The sequence below is a fragment of the Lonchura striata genome, chromosome 4 (genome assembly GCF_050655825.1).
Source record: "Lonchura striata isolate lonStrDom1 chromosome 4, ASM5065582v1, whole genome shotgun sequence".
In the NCBI taxonomy this organism is placed as follows: Eukaryota; Metazoa; Chordata; class Aves; order Passeriformes; family Estrildidae; genus Lonchura; species Lonchura striata.
Window position 1 is genome coordinate 35,047,663 of NC_140706.1, and position 22,185 is coordinate 35,069,847.

The 22,185-nt window shown below is 35.6% G+C and overlaps 1 protein-coding gene and 1 long non-coding RNA gene across 8 annotated transcripts in view; one reads left to right on the plus strand and one right to left on the minus strand.

The window, feature by feature from the left end:
- The window catches only part of VEGFC (vascular endothelial growth factor C), an 85,153-nt gene that overhangs the window by 53,012 nt on the left and 9,956 nt on the right, over nucleotides 1–22,185 (plus strand). For all 6 annotated transcript variants that reach the window (XR_014955123.1, XM_085578826.1, XM_021549410.4 and 3 more), the window contains exons 2-4: nucleotides 11,071–11,284; nucleotides 13,275–13,465; nucleotides 20,527–20,678. Coding sequence is in view for 5 of the 6 variants with exons in the window: in XM_021549410.4 (XP_021405085.1) it covers nucleotides 11,071–11,284; nucleotides 13,275–13,465; nucleotides 20,527–20,678 (557 nt within the window). In the remaining variant the exon portion in view is untranslated. The remainder of the gene's footprint in view (nucleotides 1–11,070; nucleotides 11,285–13,274; nucleotides 13,466–20,526; nucleotides 20,679–22,185) is intronic.
- Nucleotides 1–22,185, minus strand: part of LOC146767583 (uncharacterized) — a 70,342-nt gene that overhangs the window by 26,373 nt on the left and 21,784 nt on the right. For both annotated transcript variants that reach the window (XR_014955125.1, XR_014955124.1), the window contains one exon: nucleotides 1–22,185. This exon is cut by the window's left edge and continues 26,373 nt beyond it; it is cut by the window's right edge and continues 10,983 nt beyond it. This is a non-coding gene — a long non-coding RNA (uncharacterized LOC146767583).

A 22,185-nucleotide genomic window follows, 5' to 3' on the forward strand; every position in this document is an offset into this window, starting at 1 on the left:
GAAATTGCAGTTCTCGGTAAAAGAAATGTTAGAAACATGCAAGAACAAACAGAAATTGTTTCATGGTCTGGTCCTGTAAATGGTGACCTCAGTGACTACAATGAACTCTTGGTATTGCTAAGTGTGTGTCCAAAATTGCAGTGTCCAGGACTGCAATCCTCTAGATACATGTGTGTTCTTTGTGGTATGTGCAATAAGCTACTGGGGAAAAAAGTCAAAGGAACCCTTCTACTGCATGGCTTTATATGAAACCATTATAAGGAATCTCTCCAGATTGTCTTTAGGAAGTAGTTTCATATGCTTTGAAAAGCAATTCCTGAAAGGTTGCCAGTAGTGCTAGAGAATTTGAAATTTCTCTCTGCATAAGTTCTGATTTGCCACTTTCTCCTGCTAAAATGTAAGAAAACCTCTAGAACCTTTGATTTTGGAGATAATGAAAATGATAGGATCTATTTTTCTTTCAGAAAGTTGAGAGCCTTCTCTTGGTTTTTTTCCTACTTTTTGTATCAGAATCTGTCAAGATGTGCACATTTACTGCTGAAGAATAAAATCTCGGGGTGCTTCAAGTTGAAGACTGGGTGTTACAGTCATACTACTAACCCAGTTTTACTCCCTTATCTATTCTCCTATTCCTGTTTTCATGTCACAAACCTGACTGGGTTTCTTTACCTAAAGTTCTTCTGTTCAAGACTCTGTGACCAAGTGACTACAAAATGCAATGATACAAACTCATTTTTTTAAATTAAAATTGAAGTAAACAATTAAAAATTTGTTTAATTATAAACAAGTAAACAATTAAAATTTATTTACTTTTAAGAGCAGATAAAAAGATTAATCTGAGTAAATATTTCAATATAACAATAAGGTTTATGCCTATGCTTAACTTAATTTTAAGCATCTTCCTTACATCTTTCCACAGACTTGGAATAACTAGAGCCTCTTTCTCCCTTTCTCCTGCTCTCTGTATGCCTCCTTTTAATATATATAATCCATATAAATCTGTTTTAGTTTTCATTAGTTTCTGGGCCTGGATAAGAATGGAGGCAGCTCAGCAAGGTGGTATAGGACAAGTTTCAACTAATGGCAATTATGATGGATTTCAAGATGAAATGTTGTATCTTCCATCAGGGGTTATATGTCTTCTTGACATTCAATAGAAGTTGATACCTCAGGGCATACCTCTTGCAATAACTTCATTCTACAGTCAAGCCTCATTCAAAAACTCTTCTGATAGCATACTGTATTCAGCATTGGATTACTCTATGTCCTGTCAGTGTAAATTAGGATCTGTTTTAATACTGCTGATGTTCTCTGATCCTTTTTAAGTAACATTGCTGTACAATACGCTATTCAGAATAATTTAAGCCAAAAATAATGGGCAACATACATTTCTCCTGATTTAGTTGCATGAAAGAGAATTGTGACTGATTCTCAATTTAGTTCTTGGATTTGCCATTCTCAAGGTTTCATTTGCCTTTCCCTATCTCTCATGTTTTGCTGGCAAATCTCTTAATACCTGTTAGGTTTTACATGGTACAGTAAGCTTTCTCCTTTAGTGATACACAAGCATGATTTCTCTTTTTGTGATCAAAGACCCTTGTTGGTTTTTTTTTGTTTGTTCTTTTTTTTTTTTGGGTTTTTATATTTTTTTTTTCTTCCCCATTGTTCAGAACACATGTGACAGCTCTGCAGAACTACCAATTTTTATACTGTAGTTTGCAATGAAGTTAGCCAATCAGGGATAGCAAAAAGGAAAAAAATATTATCAGCTCAATGTCTAAACAAATGGGTTTGTCTCTGTATAACTTACCCGTAACAGGTGTCGAATTGTGGTCCAAAGGATGTTTCACACAGAATTCAGAGTAGAACCAATTTCCAACACAAATTATCAGGTTAGGCAAAAGTGGGTTGTGGGTAGCAGGTCCTCTGAATTGTATAACTACTCAGGCTAAAAACATTCAGATGATCTTTCATTTTGCTTGGATTAGCAAAGATCCTTTACATAAAATATTTAAGTAATGGCTTGATAACAAAAATAAAAGCTTCATCTGGTACTTTTTTATTAATGAAATCTCACTATTTAATACCTTAGTTTTCAAAACCTGTCTGATATGTTAGTCTGGTGTGTCACTTTGGATTATTAAGTAGACTTGTCACATTAACTGAAAAAACATGATGCTAAATAGCATAAACCAATAATAATATAATTTTAATGGCACATACTTAAAAACCGTAAAATGAAATAAAATGCACAGGTTTCTGAGCCCCTTTATTTGTTTATTCTTTCATATATATGAAACCTGTTTGTAACAATTTAAAAAAAGGTTTTGTAAATAGAATTACTGTGTTATTACTTGCTCACTTTGGTTTTTTTGTTGAATTTTAAGTAGTGTGTTGTGTTTATGGCTGTAATACTTTTTTAAATAGTGACAAAGTAGGTGGTCTTGTAATTAATATTTCTGTACAGATCTGTAAACTGTGCAAGATTTGTTTAACAAAACAGAACTTGTGTTCTTTTAGATTAAGACATTTGTTTAGGAATAAAGTTCAAGTTTGTCTTTGAAATTCAATGATGAAGTTTCATGGCCTGTGAAATTATTTGTTTTATGAACCATTTTAAAAGTATAGCTAATTTAAGAAATTTCTGTGGCCTGTTACTAAATATTTAGACTATGGATTAATTATATTTTCTCAGTGTTTCAAATAGTGATTTTGAAAACTTGTTGAAAAGGCAAGTTACTTGGTAGTGAGAGAAATTACTCAACAATGATAAGACATTATATGTTCATGTAATCTTTCCCATCTACAAATGACTAAATTTTAAAAAATTCAAGAATAAGCAAAGGTGTTGAACTGAAAACGAAATAATCTCATCACAGTGAGAACCTATGTGTTCAGCATAACTCAAACATTCTTACAAATGTGCAATTTATTATTCCTGCCCTTAGTGAAACCTTCTTTTGACCTGTAGAATAGAGAACATGATGTAAAAACTACCTTCTGCCTTCTAGATACACAGCTTGATACACAGCCAGAACTCCTACCCACTGACTAATTAGGATCTGGGATGTATTCATGTAGCACAGGTACTGTGCTTAAGCAGTGTCTCAGAATGTGCTGGCATTCAAATTAAAATAAATTTTGATTCATTTTAGATGAATTTACCCCTTACCTCTCCACTTACTAACTCTCAATTTGATACTGCGGAAGTTTTTAATTCTCTCTCTGGTGTTACACTTGTTCAAGTGATTGCAGCTCATTGCAATGCTACCATATTATTATTTTTTTTTTTCAAAAAAAGACTATGTTTGTTTGGTTTTTCTGACAAAGCTAATGGTAGTTGTTAATAAAAGCAATGCCAGTGAAAGCTAAGCAAAGACTAGGAATAAGCAACCTTCTTTGAAAGGCCTGATAGTTTATTCTTTTGTACTGATTTAGATGGAATACATGTGACTGCCGAAAAGAAAACAAGAGGTTAGAGGGTATTTTGACAAAGCAGCAATATTCAGACCATATTTTAAAAAAATCTTAGCTGGCATTTTATCTTTTTCTGAGAGAGTAAGATCTTTTAATGAGGAAAATTTCTAGTAGGAATGCAAGTTTTTTTTTTCAGAATTGTGCGCTTTGCTTTTCTCAATGTTAGTTAATGGTTGCTTAAAAGCATTCAAAATGAACATATTGTTTTTATAATGTGTCAGATTCTGCAGAGCTGCCATGTGACAGCCACCCAGATGTCTTGTAGACTCAGCGCACGCAACCGGCACCAGAACCTGGCTGGCTGCAGTGGCTGCATTGCAGGGGGTGCTGGCATTCTCACTGTTAGCTGTGTCCTTCCTGGCAGGGTTCTGTGCCTGCTAATCACCTTGATATCCCAGCCATCATCACGGTGTTGTCCCTTGTTTTCACTTTCTAAGTGTTTTTTACTTAGAAAGACTTCCCCTTTCTTCTAGTCGTGCATCTGGTCATGCATGGCGATGCACGCATTTGTCACCACTGGTCACTGGAACTGCTGAGGAACAAGAGAATAATACAAAAATCTCATCTGGTACAGATTGTGCTTCCTGATGTCTTCAAAATTTAATCAGATGTAAGCCTTTAAGCAGCAATAATCCAAATCCTTATTGATTCAAAATCTATCTGTAATGCTAGCTGGAAGCTCCAGAACAAGCCTTAGAATCAATTAAACAATCCAGATGAAGTTGCACTTAGACAGCAAAGGGTTATCCCATGTATTTGCAGCCTTTGACCTTTCTTGAAAGATCAGGCTGAAGTGTGTGAGAACAAAACCTTTCCTGTAACTATAATCTACTTGTGAAATTTCTTCCAATAAAAGAGTCTAGCTAAGGTGCCACAAATCCTTGTTCTGAAAACTGCTCTCTTTTATAGTCAGGAATGGTATTGATTGCCCAAGTTTGTAGAAACCTGTCAGAACAAGCTGTCCAAAATGAGTTTCTAAAGCAATCAAGCAGCAGCCTACAGAATTGCTCTAGAAAGTGACTAGATTTTTTTTTCTTTTCTCGCTGCTTCCCAGGTAACTCAGATTAGAAAAAGGGTATTTTCATAAGTAATTCCCATTGAATATGTGAAAGTACTGGCACTTTTTTAGCAAAGGTTGAAAACCACTGAGGAATGCAGGTACTTGAAGAGTAAGTACCAGCCAAGAAGCATGTTTCAGAGCCTCAGCAGCAGCTAAATGTTTGACTAAAGGACTTAAAGTAAGTACCTTTGTGCAAATCTATAAACTTAGATGCATGTTCCAGCATTGTCTAAGAATATCTAGATAAAATATTGCCCTAAAAATGCTGACATACATGAAATGTAATTTCCCTTAACATAGAAATTTTACACTACTGACTACCTCAGCCTAAATACTTATAAACTTGAGGAGCAATATTAAGTAGTATATGCCTAGGATGATTTTCTAGCACTTTATGATCTTCTCAAAACAAGAGAAAAAAGACATGATATATAACAGTGACACTTCTGTAGTCTTAAGATTATCCTTGCAGCCAATGTCTTTTTCTTCCTTCTTAGCAAATTATTTTGAATTTCTTCCCAAACTTATTTATTTTTCCTTGCCTGTCTACTTTGTACATTCCTCACTCCTCCCATTTATTTGTTTTCTTTTCCTGATGTTATTCTTAGTATTTAAAATGCCATAGTGAATAGAAATCACTTAAAGCAAAATAAATTCAGACTTATTTATTTTGTACTTTGATTCTTACTTTTTACATTTGTCTGATGTGCTTTGTAAACTCTTTGGAGCAGAGACTGATTCTAATCTCTCTGCTGTTGTCATGATGTTTTGATTTAGTTCATTTTAACTGCAGTGGTCTTTCTACTTATTTGAAGTGATGTAAAATAAAATTTATGTTCACTGTTACTGTTTGGCTTCTGTAAGACCCTGTTTTATTACTGTATTGAATGGTAACTTAAAAGTTTGCAACTACAGTCATCCAAATTTGCTGGTGACAAATGGGTGCATGGGAGGTCGAAATCAGGGATTTTGCAGCAAGACCATAGAAGTGGACATAAAAGTTGAATTTAATTCTTAACAATAGCTACAATTTCTAATTAATTGTTTTTTTTTTTTTTACTGGCATAAACTTCTACAAATACTAGCATTGAAATACATGAAACTGCAATAAATTATTATGCAAGTGAAGTGTTTGTAAATACTTCTGCAATATTTCCATTTGCTTACAAGTAATTTCAACATTCAGATTTAAATACTTGATTTTAACCCATTTCAGTCAATGAATAAATACAGAATATAAGCATCTTAAAACAGAGGGCTTTATAGACAGCATTTTCCTATTCAGAATTGTCCACAAAATCCTTGAAAATGAAATGAGCTGACAACTGTAGACAGAACAGATATATAAGGTACCATTATAGCATATTGCACCATCAATTGTGTGTCAAGCATGCTGCCAAATATTAAGGGTTCTGACCTTTGTTATTAATAATAGAGGCAAACACTGGGGACATATGAAAGATAAGCAATGTAATGCATGGAAAATCTATTATACATTTGACTTTGTTAATGGATATAAAGCCTATTTGGTATCCTGCCCTTTCTCTTGCAAGCCATGGTTTTTTGAAAAACTGGAAATACCATGTAATGGAAAGCCACATTGTGAAAAGAATACTTGGATAGAATGAAATATTCTGAAGTTAAATAATAGCAAGAGAGCACTTGTCATCAAGCTTTGCACCTTTATTTATATGTATTTGTCACTTTCCCTGTTCCTCATGAAAAATGTGAAACTAATGAAATGGAGAAGTGTATCTTTATTGTATTCTCCATTCACACTTGTATTTTTAGGTTGTTATTTTTCTTAATATCACCTATCATCTTGTAGAGTTTGTCTAGTCAAAGGTTTAATTAGTGTCTTTTTCTAGAATACACCTTCTAGCATTTTCAGATGTTCATGCAGGACAACAGTGATAATAGGTAAAAATTACAAAAAATAGTAGAATGGTCAACCAGAGGACAAACACTTATGAAGGGAGTAGTGGTGTTTAAAAAAAAAAAAAAGTTCAAACCCCAATCCCTTAACTGACTTGAAAATGCCAAGAATATCAAAAGCGTAGAATAGAGAAAACTCCTTCCTGTTCTCAATCATTCTTGGCTCTATTTCCTGCTTCCTTCTTAATGTAGAACATAGATTACAGAATGCATTACCATTAAAACATTAAGCAGTGTTCTATTACTTTTTTTTCCTCCCTTTGAACTTATATTTGGGAATAACTAGCTTGGTGACAGTAATTGCAGCTACAAGCTGTATTTCTTTCTGGATTTCACTAATCTGCATTTGCATAAGAAGAATGAAAAATGAGAGATCCTCTAATGTCTAATACATTTTTGTTGATGTTACTTTCTTTGTCGTCATATATTCTAAATGTGTTTAAGTCTCAAAATTGTTTTGCAATGGAAATACAGTGTCCCACACTAAAAGCCAATGTATAATTAAGAAAGCAAAGAATAAAAGATGTGAACCAAGACAGTATATTTTTGGGAAATTACCAAAATTTGCACAAAATCAAAAATGTTGCCAGACTATTATATTTACAGAAGCAGATTGATACTTCCCTTAAAATGTAAGAAACTCTTTCTAATGATCCTTAATGATCTGATGCTTATCCAGTATGCAGGACACACTCTTGTAATCATCCAGAACTTAAGATTTCATTTGATGCTCATGTCAACAAGATGTTTGGCTGTTCTACAAAATTAAATCACAAGTTCCTTAAACAAATGTTCCTCTAAACAGTTTTCCACAGATAAGAGCGATTTGCTGCAGTTAAAAAATACATGGATGTAAAGGAAGAGATAATTGATCTGTATCTCAAGGTAGCACTGGAAGCATATTGAAAAATCAACATATATTTTCTTTTTTTTTCCCCCTAACTCTGGGAACCAGCTGCAGTGTATATAGTACATATATATATATAAATTTCCTTCTCCTTTTCTTTCTAAATTGGAAAAGGGGAGAGAACAAAAGTCTTCTAGTGATTGTTTTTCCATGGTATAAATTTGAATCAAAACTCTCTTTACAACAAAATTAAGCTAAGCAGAAAATATTTCAGATGCAATAATGCTGATTTTTTTAAAGTAATTTTATATATCTTCTCCAGAAATTGTTTTCCTTTTGTTTGTATTAAGGGAGTACTCAGAGAATCATAGAATAAGGGACCCATCAGGATCATTGAAGTACAGCTCCTGGCTCTGCACACAGCAGTCCCAAGAGTCCCACCATGTACCTGAGAACATTGTCTAAACACCCCTTGAATTCAGAGAGGCTTAATGCTGTGACCACTTCCCTGGGAAGCCTGTTCCAGTGCCCAACCATTCTCTGGGTGAAGAACCTTTCCCTGAATCCAAACTAAACATCCCCCAGCTCAGCTTCATGCCATTTCCTCAAATCTTGTCACTGGTTTTGTGATGAGATTGATGTCTGCCCCTCTGCTTCCCCTTGTGAGGATGTTGAAGACCACAATGATGTATCTCCTCAGTCTCCTTTAGACTGAACAAACCAAGTGTTCTCAATCACTTCAGACCCCTCACCAACCTTGTGGTTCTCCTTTGGATGATCTCTAATAGCTTGACTTTTTTTTTTTTTTTTTTTTTTTTTTTTTTTTTTTTAATATTGAGGCACCAAAAACTGCACACAATATTCAAGGTGAGGCCACCCCAGTGCAGAGCAGAGAGGGACAATCCTCTCCCTTGCCCAGGTGATGCTGTGCCTGATGTCCCCCAGGACAGGGTTGGCCTCCCAGGGCACTGCTGACTCAACTTGACATCAACCAGGATCTCCAGGTCCCTTTCCAGAGCGCTGCTCTCCAGCCTCTCCTTCCTTAATCTATACACACAACCAGGACTGCCTTGTCTCAGGCTGTAGGCACTATGGCCCATGGAATATCCATAACCCATACTAAATGGATAAAATAAGACTTTCTTATATTTGATACAATGCTTAACTAAAGCCATTAATTTCTTCATATTTTGAGTTTTATTCATACTTATTTAATACATGTATAAAAAATTTTGTGTCCAGCTAGAAAGACACTACTTGATTGCCTGACCAAAGATGAATTAATCAGCATGCATTATTTCTAACAATTTCACTTTCTTGCTCCATGCCTGACTTCTTATCAACAAAGTAATATTGAGTTTCATTACTTATTTTCCTGATGCTCTAGGCCTCTATTTTGAATATGTGCAACAGCAGTAGCCAATGTTTTGTCTACTGTGGGCTGTACAGGCTTTGAAGGATTCATCAGAGGTGGCAAAGCTTTGGTTGAATTCTCTTTCTATGTTACCCCCATGATCTGCTAGGACTTCCTAGGATCAGCTACTGGATGGCTAACTAGAGGTTTTATTCCTGTGCCTTTTACATAATAGCCTGGCTTCCAGCCTTGTGACAGGATATACGTGCTGTGCCATGCGTATTCCCATCACGTGGCAGACGTTCATCTGCAGTGCTGGCATTGTGCTGGTGCAGCAGCTTGTTTCCCATTACTCAAGGGCAGCAGCACCCTTAGGAAACAGTCTGGCAGGAGTGAGGCTGCTCAAGCCCTGCGCCTCTCACCTCTCAGAAGGTGCAAGCAGCAAGTCGCCAAATTTGTTGTTTGTTAAGCTTGGATTTTTGTCTGTGACCCACTGATTGAGACCCTGAGTGACATCCTGCAAGGTGAGCAGGGGTGATAGGGAGTGAAATTTTCTGTGTTACCATTAAATTTGGTGTCAAAGCTCTTGGAAACTGCTTGATGCATGGCTTGGGTCAGGGATGGCCCTTCCTATAGTGACAAGGAAAGAGATGAAGATATGCATGGGAGCATTCCTGAGACGATAGCTTGGTTGTTGAAACCTCACAGGACAGTGATCTGCAAGGACACTGTGATTAGTGAGGCTTAAGTAAAAACATTTTTTTGAAATTCATAACACTTTGTCAAACTCATTGAATTTACAATTGGTATTAGAATAATAGAATCACAGAGTGGCCTGAGTTGAAGGGGACCTTAAAGATCATCTTAACTCTGTGTCCCCTGCCATGGACAGGGGGCAGTATCTTTCACTACACCAGGTTGCTCACAGCTACATCCAGCCTGCCCTTGAACAATTCCAGGGACTGGATAATCTATAACTTCCATGGGTGACCTGGTCCAGTGCCTCATCCTCTTCACAGTTCTGGATATAACTGTGTTTACAGAAATGAGGTCTGTGAATTTGCCTTCTCCTGAGGTGTTTCTGCTGCATTTGACAGCAGATGAGGGAGTAGATAAAATTATACATGCCGTTTTATACCCTTGCAGCTGTTTGTGAGACAAGGAACAGTTTTGATTCAGCTGGGCTAGTTCCGAGCTACCTGTTTTACTCACGTAATGTTCAAAATCACTGAACTGAAGGAGTTTATTTTTTGTTAGTGGTGGAGTTGGATAAGAAATCATTAATTTCAGTTCATATAGCTTGGCATTTCTACATTTAGACGTTTTATGTTCCTATAGGCTTTTTGAGTAGAGCAACAATTTTGTAGTAAACTGTAGAGAGTCTCCAGCCAGCTGATGCATTTTGTACTAGTGTACCTCTGTATTTTGTGTCTTATACTGCCATCTAAGGGCCATGTAGGCTGAGAAGGTGGCTAAAGGTTCTTCAGTACTCTTCTTTCTCCATACTGCCCCTCTGTTTGGGAAGTCAGCAATCCATGAATGAAAAAGGTGGGCAGGGGATAAAAACCAGTGTTTTGATGCAGTATGTTTCATCTAAGAGAAACAGAGGAATCTTCCTGGTAAGCGATAAACTGAAATGTCAACCTCAGTCATTTAGAAAACTACAGTTACAATGAGTTTGTGTAAAGGCCAGAGAATAAGAAAGCAAGATTATGGGATTTGTGGCTACCCCTGAAGCAGCAAGGGCATGTGAGATCTAGATTCTTCAATGGACCTAAGTCCTCATGTCCTACTGATTTAGGAATTAGTGCTTTATAATAAAATTTGCTTTTTAAGATTTTCTCTAGAAAGGTACAACATTACATTATTTAGTTTCTTGGTTTGGTGTTTTGTTTGGTTTTCTGGTTTAGGTTTTTTGGTTTTTTTTTTTCTTTTTTTTTTTTGACTGATTTTGCATTTCTGGGTATTTTGATTTTCCAGGAATAAGGGAGTAAAGAGGAAAAACTCAGTCTTACTTTAGTAGTATATGATATTCAATAACATGAACATCATGTAAATATTTTGGGGTTCAATCATTCAAAATTTTATCACAAAACCTGATCTTTCTAAGATAAAAATGCATTTTTTTAAATAATCTGCAAACTGTACTTGTATAGGCTTAATTCTATAGCTCCTTTCTCACATAGATATTTTGAACTACAAGGGTGATAAAGAAGTGGTGGAAGAAGCAAAACATTTTATTGTTTGTCAATATAGTAATGTTGACATTGAGCGAGAGAAGCAGTGTTTATAATGAGGACCCCTTTATTTTACATTGTATGACTTGCTTTTCAGGCTAGTTCCCAGCAACCCTTGTGTACCAGGGAAAGTAATTAATCTTGCATGTTACTTTGGCAGGCTCACGGAAGCAAAGACCTGGAAGAGCAGTTGCGGTCAGTGTCCAGTGTGGATGAGCTCATGACAGTACTTTACCCAGAATACTGGAAAATATTCAAATGTCAGTTGAGGAGAGGAGGTTGGCAACACAACAGGGAGCACTCCAGCTTTGACACAAGATCAGATGATTCTCTGAAATTTGCTGCAGCACACTATAATGCAGAGATCCTGAAAAGTAAGTACAGGACATAATCCTCATTCCAACACACAGAAAATGAAAATCTGAAGGCTTTTCAATTGTGTCAAAAACACTTTAAAAGCTAAGCATTGTCAGTAAACCAGCATCAGCACTTTGATAGGATGTGTTCTCTATAATGTAAAATCTTTGATAGTCAGCCTTTCATAACGGAACAAATTACTCTGCAGGGATATTTTATGTATGTCCATTGTATAAAAGTGCTTTCTCAGCTCAGCAGAGAGAGTGAAGTGCTTGTCTTCAAGAATAAGGAGTCCTACTTCATAGAGGCTGTAACAATTTTGCAGAAATCAAAAAGGATGCTAATAGTTGGGCTCATTGAAATATTTCTTCTCATTTTCTGCTGTTGCATCACGGCTGGTAGTGCTTTCTTCTCTTATGCGTTATGGCTTTGGAATGCCAAATAATCCACTTGTAGCTCTTTCATGTTACAAGAAGATAGTTGTAATGATGTTGTGCTAAAACAAGCAAAGCAGTTTTCAAACCAGTGTGTTTGAATACCTTTCAGTGTTTCAGATAGCTTGGATGAAAATATATTAACTTACAGTTTAAGTCAGTGCTTATAGGGAGAGAATGCAGGATTTATAGCAGGAGGTGTATTTTTGGACATGATATTGGAAATCATGTACCTTAATGGAGAGTTTAAAGTACACATAAGGCAAAATTTCCATTTTTGTTGAATAGCTTACCAAAATCTAGTGCCAAAAGGGAATAAACTTACAGCTGTAAGTCTCAGGGATGTTTAGTGTAAGATTATATTTAGTAAAATGTTGTATAACATGATACAAAGTCGTTGCCGAAATTTGTGTGAATAATCTGGGCACAAAAATCATCCATCAGATTAAATCACATGCGGTACATAATTGCTAAATACTTTTGCTTTAAATTACACCCTTCTAGTTAAAAAACTAAACATGTATTTAAATGAATTTCACATTAAGTGTATAAAATTTAAAAATTCTAATATATCCCAGTGAAGTACTGTGTGGGGCTGGTTAGAATTACTTTGCAGAAGTGTGCAGAACTAAAGTGCAGATTTTACTCAAGATGAGACTTGCCCCAGGTGAAGGAAGGACACAAGCAGCTTTAGCTGCTGGCCAGCAGTTTGAGGGAGCTGATGCTGTCCCTCCCTCTGCTCTAGTGAGACCCATCAGTAGCACTGTGTGTCCACAGCATCCAGCTCGGGGGCCCCAGCACAAGAAGGATGTGGACCTGTTGGAGCAGGTCCAGAAGAGGGCTGTAAGGACATTCAGAGGGCTGGAGCACCTCTCCTATGAAGGTGGGCTGAGAGAGCTGGGGCTGCTCAGCCTGGAGGAGAGAAGACTCCCAGGAGTTCTTACAGCAGTTCTTACAGAACTCCCAGGAATTCTTACAGTTCTTAAAGGGGTCTATGAGAAAGATGAGGAGAGATGTTTTAGCAGGTCCCGTTGTGGTAGGACAAGGGTAATAATTTTAAACTAAAGAAAGTAGATTGACACTAGATAAAAGGAAGAAAACTTTTACTATAAGGATGGTGAATTACTGGAACATGTTGCCCAGTGGGGTGGTAGATGCCTCATCCCTTGAACCATCCAAAGTCATTCAAGTTTGGATGGGGCTCTGAGCAATCTGATCTGCTTGAAGATGTCCTTGCTCATTACAAGAGGGTTGGTCTAGGTGGCAGGTGACCTTTAAAGGTCCTTTCCAACACAAGTCAGGCTATGATCCTGTGCTTTAAGGTCTTCCCTGCCTGTTCCCGTTTAGCTCCACTGTGACTTTTCATCTGCTCCATGACGATATGTCATGTCCCTATGGAGGAGAAAAATCAGCTAGAAGGTAACATAGAGATATGTATTTCACTGACTAAAGGGTGTGACTCTAGAATTTAATCTTCTGGTTTGGAAGTTTAAAAAGGAATCCTAATTTGCTGCAGGATAGTTTTGATTTTAAACAGTTACTTTATAACATGAAATTCCTTGTAACTTGGCAGGTATTGATACTGAATGGAGAAAAACTCAGTGCACGCCACGTGAAGTGTGTGTGGATGTGGGAAAAGAGTTTGGAGCAACTACAAACACCTTCTTTAAACCCCCATGTGTATCCATCTACAGATGTGGAGGTTGCTGCAATAGTGAAGGACTTCAGTGTATGAATATCAGCACAAATTACATCAGCAAGACAGTAAGTTCTCACACTTTTACAGTTCATGTACTCCTTGCAAATACATTTATGTTAATGAATATTTTAAACCTTCGTATTGCTACTATGACAAAGGAAATTGTTGATTCCATAATACAGAGGAAAAACAACTGAAGACACTACTGCCTGGAAAAAAAAAAAAGTATCTAACTCTCTTTTCCCCAAAATATTTTTATTTTTCAGGGGAAAAAATAAATTATGATTTCCCATTCTCATTTTTGAGGCTATCCATAAAACTTAATTCTCTCTCTTTTTTTTTTTTTTTTTTTTTTTTTTTTTTTTTCTTTCCCATCTATCTTATGTCTGTATGGGGCAAGCACTCCATGGAAAACTAGCATGTAATTTTATTAGTGTAGACTGCTGCAGGACATGTTCAGGAGGCAGGATACATGTTTCAAATAAAGCCTTTTAGGTAGGGTGTTTTGCTATTTTAAGACATATTATCATTATGTGTCTATTTGTTTTCTTGTAAACCATCTTCTTTGAGTATATGTGCAGGTTTTGTTCTTCAAGTTCAGGGTTAGTGATTAGGTAGGAGTGTGCAGAGATCATGTACTGACCCTGTGAGCTGCCTTTAAAGCAGCATGTGCTACATTATTCTAAGTATATATAGGAATTATTACAATTATCTTTCAATATTTCCCTCAAAAATAATGTAAAAATAGTCATACTTAAAAGAATTTCCTAGAGTATTTTCCTGTTATTTGGTATTTGTTAGTGGTTTTGTTGGTTGTAGGCTTTTTAATTTTTTAGTGTAAATTTTGCTTCCTTTTTCAAGAGGATTCATCTAGCTGAAGATGCAGTACATATTTATAATGAAGACCAAAAACTGCATAGCCAGTTATAAAACTGAAGCCCTTAGAAATGTCATTCCTTTATCAAAAAAATTCTTAGTGCTCTAAGCCTCTTCTGGGGGGAATTAGGAAAAGGGAACGCAAAGAAAACAGTAAAACCCATTAATTTTGTAGAGTGCACTTTCTGCTCTCATTTCTCACCAAATCTGTCTGTCTGAAATGGTATATACTTCCAAGAATTTTCAGTCCTAAATTTAGGCTACTGGTAGACAGCCATGCAGCACAGGAGTAATGTAGCTCAAATAGCTTAAATGAGGATAACAACACTGACTTTGTTTAAGCCTTACTGTTTTTCTCATTATTAGGAGAAACCATTGTCTCAATTCCACTTGCTTGAAAGATGCAAATATAATTTTCATTTTAAAACCCAAGAAGTGGGACTTTTTTTTTTTTTCACACATTGGTAAATTTCAGCTTACCAAAATAAAGGATTATTTCATCACAGAGAGAGCTGTCCACATAACACAAATTTCCTAGTTTTTGAGCTAAGTCAGTTTGGACTAAATCATATCTTTCTCTTCATCTTACTGTTCACATCTGTTGAGTAAAGTAATTTTTTACACAGGAGAAAATGTTTAGCACTGAGTTTCCTTTTGAAGTTCGTGATGCTATTGGTGATGATACGACGTAGGAGTAGTTAAAGATTTGAGAGACTGAAAAGGAAAATCTTAAAGGTCTTATTAGAAAGATGAGGCAATAATACTGTTTTGTTTTCTTACTTATCCTGTAAAAGCAAGCAATTGTATCTATGAGTTTTCTGTCTTGCTTCTGATTTCCAGTTTTATCTGGTCCTTGCCAGAATGCAGTTTTAAAAGAAACCTTAATAAAGGAACAGACCTATAGCTATATATCTTCATCTGTCACCATCTCAATTTTTTTAAATTTATGTGACTACAATTTAAGCCATATCAGATGAGAATTAGGAAGAAAAAAAGTATTGGATTCAAGACCTTCTGTGGAATTCAGGTACCCTACGCATCTACTTTTGCCACAATTTTTCTTGTTTCCTGAAAGACATGAGTGCTAATAGTTTTATCATGATTCACCAATTTTTAGCTTTATTTTTTTGTGCATAAGCTCTGTAAGATTACTTCATACTGTTCACCCTGCATTTAATGAGAAATTAATTTTTTAGCTGGAGTTCTTACTGTGAGGGCAAGCACTAGCATTGGTTCCAGACATTAAAATATAAAGAAAGATTATATCAGCTTCCATCAAAATTAATTAAAAATAAAGCACAGAAATTATTTTTATAGGGGGCAAATAATTGATTTCCAGAAGAGTGGACCAGGTCAGATGTTCCCAGATTACCTTGTGGTCCAGAGCAAGGTCAAAAATAGAAACATATTCTGCTTCCTTTAATACCACTTTTTCCCAAACCCTGTTTTTGTAGTTGTTAAGGGATGTTTATACAACCAGGATTGAGATATGAGACAACTTCTTAATTAAGATGCAGTACAAGATCTGTCACAATATTTGAAGACTCCCTAGGCTAATTCACAAAGTGTAGCAGGTCCTCTCCTGCCTCCAACAGCCCATTTTTTAAGTGGTGGTTTGCCTCGTAAGGATCTGTGGGAGATGTGACTGGTTGGGTTTTCATTTTGTGGTGTGGTTGTTTGGGTTTTTTCTCTGATTTGTTATCAAACAGCTGTTCTCTGTTTCCATGGCACACATAATTCAACAATGCTTACAAAGATTGTGGAACTACCTAGTGCAGTTATAGCCTGTCCCTCAGCAGCGCTTTTCTATGCCCCACCTACAGGCACTTGCTCATAGGTTGAAGGGAAGCAAGGGAGAGATGTCAAAGAGCTGTTTCATCCCATTCTCCCTCTTGGCTGTCAGGAAGGACATTTTTTTGGCTTTTTTCAGATCACTTGTTGTAAAGGTCCTAAATCATCTTATTTCATTATTACAGTTATAGTGCCTCAAGGGAAAACATCTATCCAAGCAGATCAAAATTAGATTTAGAGGAGATTTTCTCACAGGAAACAAGTTAACATCTTGAAATTGTTTGCCCAGTTTGGGATGTATGTGGTGTTCTTTTTCACAATTCAGAGATACGCCACAAGAATATTCTGTTGTTTTCAACATTAGTATTTCAACCTTTTCCCATGCATTTTTCTGTTAGACTAACTATTGTAGTGATATAGTAGGTACTTTTAATAGTGGGGTATATATAAGTTCCAAAGTTTTTTTGTTAATATTTCTGGGAAAATAAAGGGATTAAAATAGAAAAATTTAGTATAAGGAACCCAAGCATATTAAATAAATATGGCTTTATTGTCAAATAGCTGGTTTTGTATCCCACATAAACCTTGAAATAGTTTTTCAAGAAAGCTCAACAGTAAAATAATGACGATATGCCATTTCTCAAATAGTTCATTTTCATTCTTTTCAATATGGAGATGTTTAGTTTTGAAATCGGTCTTATGTCCTTAGTTTAAAAATCTCTCTAGACACATTGTACTGTGTTACACTGGTTATATTTGGCTGGCCTTACTGACACTTTAGAAAGTGCAAAGATCACAAGTGATGGAAACTTAGACTCAGTCAATTTAAGGGAAACGTGCCAAAATAAACCACAGGCCATCAGAAGAACATGAGATAGTTAATGTAAATCTTGGGGAAAAAACATACATAAATCCTGTATTTGAAAAGTATCTAGAATGATGGCCTTCCCACACAATAACAGTTTTGATATATTTCAGAAGTCAGTGAGCATATTAATAATTTTATGTGTGCTGATACAACGGATATTGGCACATATGATGATAGTGCTGAATAAATTAATTTAGCTACTGAAGCAAAGAAATGCTTTGTATAAAAACCCTCAGTTTTTCTGGTAAGTAAGCTATGAAGTCCTTTTAGTGTAAAGAAGACACCATCAAGGCCATGGATCAAAATGGCATGCCTTTTGGGGCTTTGAGTAACGTGGTCTAGTGAAAGGTGTCCCTCCCCATGGCAGGGGGGGTCTAATTAGATGATCTCTAAGGTCCTTTCCAAGCTAAACTATTCTATGTTTCTAAGAATCAGTGAGAAGGAATATATATTAAATTGCTTTTTCGGGAGTTCTGATAGCACTTTTTGTCAACACATTCAGAGATTCCCATCTTCTGTTAGATTTTTTCTTTTTTTCTAAGGTTAAAATCATATTAAGTTCTAGGTTGTGGACAGTACTTGCAAGAGAAACCCTAGAAATGGTGTGGAAGACCTGCTATCTGGTTTTCTGTGGTAAAACAGCTTTAGACTGGCTGTATGGCAGGTATTGAATTCTTATTAAATGGATTAATTATTAATGGCTTTCAATTGTTCTTCAATTACACAGAGCTCCTGTTAGTATGTGCTATACTCTGAGATTAACAATGTGTAACTGACTTACGTTTACAATTAGCAGCTTTTCAGGAGGAGGACGGAGCCTTGTGATTATCTGGGGGTTTTTTTGGGTTTGGTTGGTTGGTTTGGTCTTTTGGTTTGTTTTTTGTTTTTTTGGTTTTCTTTTTGTTATATACATTACTCTTTAGTTATACAATTGCTCATTGCTTCTGTTGTTGCTTTCTACTGGTTTACTGACAAAGCAGTGTTGGTGGCAAAAAGGTACAGGACAGCGTGGGCAAGTTGAGTCTGTATTTTTCTTTTATTTGCCTCTGACTAGAGCAATACTCATAAATTACTGCTTTATTTATTACAGCTACTAACATTTTTCAGAGCAATAAATGCTCTCCACTTTTCAAAGACTTCTCTAATTCCTACTGTTGTCAGATCTTATGTTCTTCTGGATACTGAAGTTAATTTGTTGTAGTCTTTGGTACTGAATTTCTGTCTTTAGCCTGAAGGACATGGCTTTTCCCTTTAGAGTGAATTAGTCTGATTTTTTATCATAATTTAAAGTTGCAAAGGAAGAGAAGATTTGGGCTTCTAAGAATGCAGTAAATCCAATATTTTAGCGAATGAGGGATCAAACAGAAATATAAGCCATTTGGTCTACAAGAAGAATTACCCATTTGGACCATGTGGGTAGCAGCAATAGTAGCCACAGCCAACAGTGGTGCCAGAAAAAGAATTGAGAACCAGCCTCATACATAGATGTTACGAGGCATTTTTCATAGAAATACCCTTTCTATGTATTGACATTTGCCAGACATGCCCTATAGTGACAGCAGATGTTGAGCTTATTGTTCTGTTGGATGAGGAAGGAGAGAAAAAAAAAAAAGTAGATGTTATCAAAACTATGAAGCATTGTTTATGGTCAGGTTTTACATAATCTGAAATGTTTTACTTAGATGAAGATTTGAACATAAGTGAGGCATGTTGAGAGTTTATTCACTTAAAATAGTTTCACTGAATAAACAGTAACAACTATTGGGTGAGGTAGAATACATTACCATTAAGAGGATTTATCTGGGCAAACTGAAGACAATTTGAGGAGATTAAGGAAGCTAGTCTACCTTTATGGTTTTTAACTAGACTTTTTTCTCACTGAACCACTGAAGTGTTGATGGGAATAGTTGTTAGCAATATTCATCTCATAATGGATACCTTTCACAGCTTAAGTGGAAGGATAAATGTAAATTAAGATTAATTCATGTTCACCATCATTTCCTTTTCCATTACCATGATTGATACAGCTCAGCTGGTTTTGTGAAATGTGAATCTTCTGAAGCTGAATACCTCTTTTAGGTCCTTTGGAAATGTAACAGTTGTCCCATGCTGCCATCCCTAGTGGTCTGGAGTCTGCTATGCTTTGCAGCATGGAAAATTGATCTACTGAAGAATACAGGAAGAATATGCACTTGTCTTCCACTGCAGTTAGGTCCATTCACAGACTCATGCTTATTTAGTTTTCTAAGATTTTTCAGTTCTCTTTTTATTTCGGCTTCAGAAAAGCAAGGTCATACTGTCATGAGAGAACAGAAAAAACAAGATTCTCCTTCATGTGTAATATTTTAATTAAGTTCATACTCTTTGTTCTGCCCGTCATTCATATATATCTTAAAAGAATCAGTTTTCTAGCAGGTGAATGAGTCCCTTAATAGTGTATTTTATATTTTGATTCTGATTATCAGTATTCTGATTATATGTGCATGCTTCGTATATGACATACTCCAAAGTTACAGATTTTTAAAGAGCACTGACAATATATCTCAGCTACAAATTAGTATTTTATACAATCTTATCAACTGCAACTGGAATAAAAAAACAGTCACCAGTTTTAAAGGTAATAAAGTCCCCAGAAGATGCAGAAATGTTCTTAAAGGTATTTGGAAGAATGACTGAACACCTAAAAGGCAGCAGTGCATTGTTGCCCATCTTAAACAGTATCAAAACCCAGCTTTTAAGACTTTGACCTAGTGTATTTGTCCTAGCTTTTCAGGAGATTATGGAGACTCGAGTTTTACAGCAAAACCTACTTAATTTGATAAAGTAGATGTCCGTAACTGAAAACTGAAATGAGTCTCTTTGTTTTTCTGTTATCACTTGTTCAATTTTACTACAAGGTATCACTGAACTTTTCCTCTTTCACCAGTTGAACTATAATTCCCACTAAAATTAAGGTTTTGTTAATTCATATACAGATTATTTTATCAGTAGTGGATATTTCTTAATACTTTGAAAAAAAAATATGGATAGCTAAAGATATATTTCATCAGGATAGGCATATAACTCGAGCAGATACAAATACAAAAAATTTAAAAAATGCAGTATGCTGCAGTTCAAACGTTATTCATCCAGAACTGGTTTGATCAAAGTCTACTATACTGCTGTTTTACATAATCTTTTTTAATTGTGCAACTGATGTATTAAGTGCTAACTTACTGTCTTCTTTATATTGTTCTTCAGCTTTTCAAAGCACCTTCCAAATATTTCATTTTGGATTTTTTTAAATACTGCCAATTTGAAGTTATCTCCTCTAGAAATATGAGTTCTTCGAACATTTTCCTCTAGCATATTAAATGTTATAGTAAGCAAACTGACATGTGACAGGGTTTAACACTAAAAATGTTAATTAACACACCCGTAGCTATTGTATTCATTTTGCACATAATAATTATTTAGCAGTATAATTGAATGCTGTAATATAAAACAAAAAAATATCTGAACTTAAATTTGTGATAGGTTTTTCGTATGTCCTTACATTAGTTTTAGCTGGGTCTCTAACAGAAGTTTTTTGCTTTGCTTTGCCTTTTGTAGCTGTTTGAGATCACGGTGCCCCTGTCCCACGGCCCCAAGCCCGTCACCGTCAGTTTCGCCAACCACACGTCCTGCCGGTGCATGTCCAAGCTGGATGTGTACAGACAAGTCCACTCCATCATAAGGCGTTCCTTGCCAGCAGCACAAACTCAGTAAGTATGAGGCTTGTCTTTCCTTTCACATTGTGAGCAAGCCTATATAATTCAGATTTAAAATACTGCTTGGACGTTTTCACAGTTAGGCTAGGCGAACTATGCATGGTAGTAGCAGAATGCATTCTGCAAGGGAGCTGCCATTATTTTTCACAAAGACAATTTTACTAAATTCATCTTTCTACCCACTAGAACAAGATGATTTAAACCTGAAGAATAGCATGTGTGGGATTTTCTTGATGAAAGAGCTGCAGTCCAATTGAGAGTTAAAGAAACCATCAGCAAAATCAATTTATTTTTAAAACAAAAGCTAAAAGTATCTTTGTAAATAATTAGGAGACAACATTTCTCTCTCAATCTATATTTTCATATTTTAAATGCTTTTTTTTTAAAGGCTTGTTTTTAGGGAACCTTTAACTTACAAATCTTTTTTTACATTTTCATGTGCCAGAGGTACATGTAAAATAGAATGGAAGGGGAAAATAGAGAGTTAATTGGCATTCCATAGAAATAGCATATTGATTTTTTGTGTGTGTGTGATTTTGAATGAAAAATGTCACAGAACTTTCTGTCTCTGGAAACTGATTTTAAGTTATTAAAACACTCAATTTTAAAACTTCATTAATTTAGAGATTTGAGTGATTATTTTATAAGGTATAAATATTTAGGAGGTCAAAAATACATAATAGAATAAGAGTTGCTTTGATGAAGAGTCAATAACTAGAAGCCAAACTGGAATGAATTGACATTTTGAATAAGGTGAGTGGGTAGAACAAATTTCTTAAAGGTGTTAAGCATTTTCCTCAGTGGTTTCAATCTGTTTAAGTCTGGATGTTTTCTAACATGTTCCTAAACATAGATTGTATTCTATTTGAGTTTAATTTATTTAATTTGCTCATCAAAACATAGATCATAAACAGTGGCTTGGAAATAAATCTATTAATAATTAGTTTAATTAAATAATTAACAGATTATTCAAAAAACCAAACCCAAGAGTCAGTAAGAAAGTCAAATTATGTTGAGTCTCTCCAGCTTCTCAGGTTTCTAAGTTAAGAGCAGTTGTAATGACCCATGCAAGAGTTTGTTTTAGCCAGGAAACAGCTACTTGTAGTTCAGGGAGGTGAGAGTACAGATACCAGACTTGGACCAGCATTCACAGGTAGCTGTTTGTCCTGTGACTAAGAAATCACGCTTCAACAGAGGTAAGAAAACATAGTACTAGATCAGAATATATAAAGGTCTTCTCTACTGCTACTTAATGTATTTAAGTTTGTAATCTGTGGCTTTGTGCAATGCAACAGGCAGGAGGGTTTGTTTTTTTTTTGTTGTTTGGTTGATTTGGTTTGGGTCTTTTTAACAGAATACAATAATATGTCTGTAGGTTATCTATAACTATTTTTCAAGAGGAATTGGAAGGCAGGCTAAAGGAAACGTATGCCAAGTGAGGCAGCAAGAGTGAGATAGTTATTGGGATAAAATCAGGAAACACTAGCTTGGTAAAACATGA